At 47.7% G+C, this 1534-nt stretch overlaps 1 protein-coding gene across 1 annotated transcript; it reads left to right on the top strand.

Annotated features, from left to right (window-relative positions):
• Positions 1-500: 500 nt before the first annotated feature.
• On the top strand, positions 501-1094 carry EPUS_09395 (uncharacterized protein; the record flags this gene model as incomplete). The annotated part of the gene is made up of 1 exon (XM_007805450.1): positions 501-1094. The coding sequence occupies one exon, from the start codon at positions 501-503 to the stop codon at positions 1092-1094; it is 594 nt and encodes a 197-aa protein (XP_007803641.1).
• Positions 1095-1534: the final 440 nt, after the last annotated feature.

The following is a 1534-nucleotide window of genomic DNA, read 5'->3' as shown; positions in this document are numbered from 1 at the left end:
CGTAAATCTATGTACAATTGGCTGTACCGTACAGCGAAATTAGAAGCGAAATTGCGTCGGAAATTGACCAATTAGAAGCAGCAGAAACGCAGGGATTACGCATATTAAACGCGGCCAATTAGCCCTCTCAGAAGGTCAACAGTTTCTTATGGTAAGATGGTGGGCCTCCTGCCAAAACGAAGCGGCCAAGCATTTAAATTTCTTCCGCCCGTGCTCAGCATATGTAATATGAGACGACATTGCTTCACCAGCTACTCGTCAAACAGAATCTGAGCAGAAGATGTGCTTATCACCCTAGCCATCGGTCTTAGTACAAAGAGTATCACGGTAAGGTATTTAATCTCGCATTGCATTCCTAGAGTTACCTATTTAGACTTTGATCGCTACTAAGATATTGAAACTCCAAACCTAAACATTGCAACAAAGCTCAGCTACCTCGTTGATATTGAAGTGGCTCTTGTTGCAAAACCCAAGCACATTTGGGTAGGTAGCATCAAGAAATGATTGACCAATCTCCTCCACGAACTGGTCCGTCCTCATCGGCTCCTCCTGCGCCGCGACGACCACGTCCAGACGCTGAATATACAGGTCCTGATCCTCCTCAATGGGATCCACTCATCCATCCTGCAGAGCGACCAATGATTACTCCATGGAGCCAACATTTCAATCAGGCTCGGCGACAAATCATCCATTCATGGCACCAACAATTCAATCAGGCTCATCAACAAGCGAATGCTCAGCTTCAAGCACAAGCTCATCCGGCTCAGCAAGAAGTCAATCTTCCGCCGCACCCGCAGGTCAATCCAGCTCAGCAACAAGTGAATCCCCATGTCCATCCACAGGTCAATCCGGCTCCGCAACATATAAATCCTCATCCCCGTCCACATGCTAATCCAGCTCAACAACAAGCCAGACAGTCTCGCTCCCCCCCTCAGCACCGAGGTTCTCATTCTAGACAAGGAGCTAGCAGCTCTGACAGTCAATCAGGAACCAGTTCAGGCCAGAGCAGTGGAAGCAGTGCCAGCAGCAGCAATCGCGGCGGCAGTGGAAATCGTGAGCACGCTCGTGATGACAAAGGCAAAGCTCGTCATTGATACAAGGGGGGCTACCGAGGGTATGTCAAGGAAGAAGATCTGGAAAAAGCCGGAGAGCATTTCTGTAAAGCAATTTATTCATTTCGACCTGTAGGAAAGAGCTCGGGTTGTCTGAAAAATTAAGTTCCGTCCCTCATTCACTATTAAAGTCTACATACTTACAATCCTCATTTGCGTCTTCTTCGAGGCTGAAGTACTTGCCAAAGAACGGCCATTTCACGATGATGGATCGCTCACTTGATACCTCCGTGCTTTCAGTTCCCGGAATGTAGAGCAGCCAGCATCCAGACCTTGCATATGTCACTGCAAAGGCCTCTATATCGTATGCCTAATAGTGGATATCGGATGTTGTCAACCTGCTGTGCAGAGTGCATTCAAAAGCAAGTTGATTGATCGCTACGGGAGTAGAGAGTCTAGATCTATGTACAATTGGCTGTACC

The sequence above is a fragment of the Endocarpon pusillum genome, assembly GCF_000464535.1.
Source record: "Endocarpon pusillum Z07020 unplaced genomic scaffold scaffold4317, whole genome shotgun sequence".
Classification (NCBI taxonomy): Eukaryota; Fungi; Ascomycota; class Eurotiomycetes; order Verrucariales; family Verrucariaceae; genus Endocarpon; species Endocarpon pusillum.
This window is presented reverse-complemented; position numbering and strand designations above follow the sequence as displayed.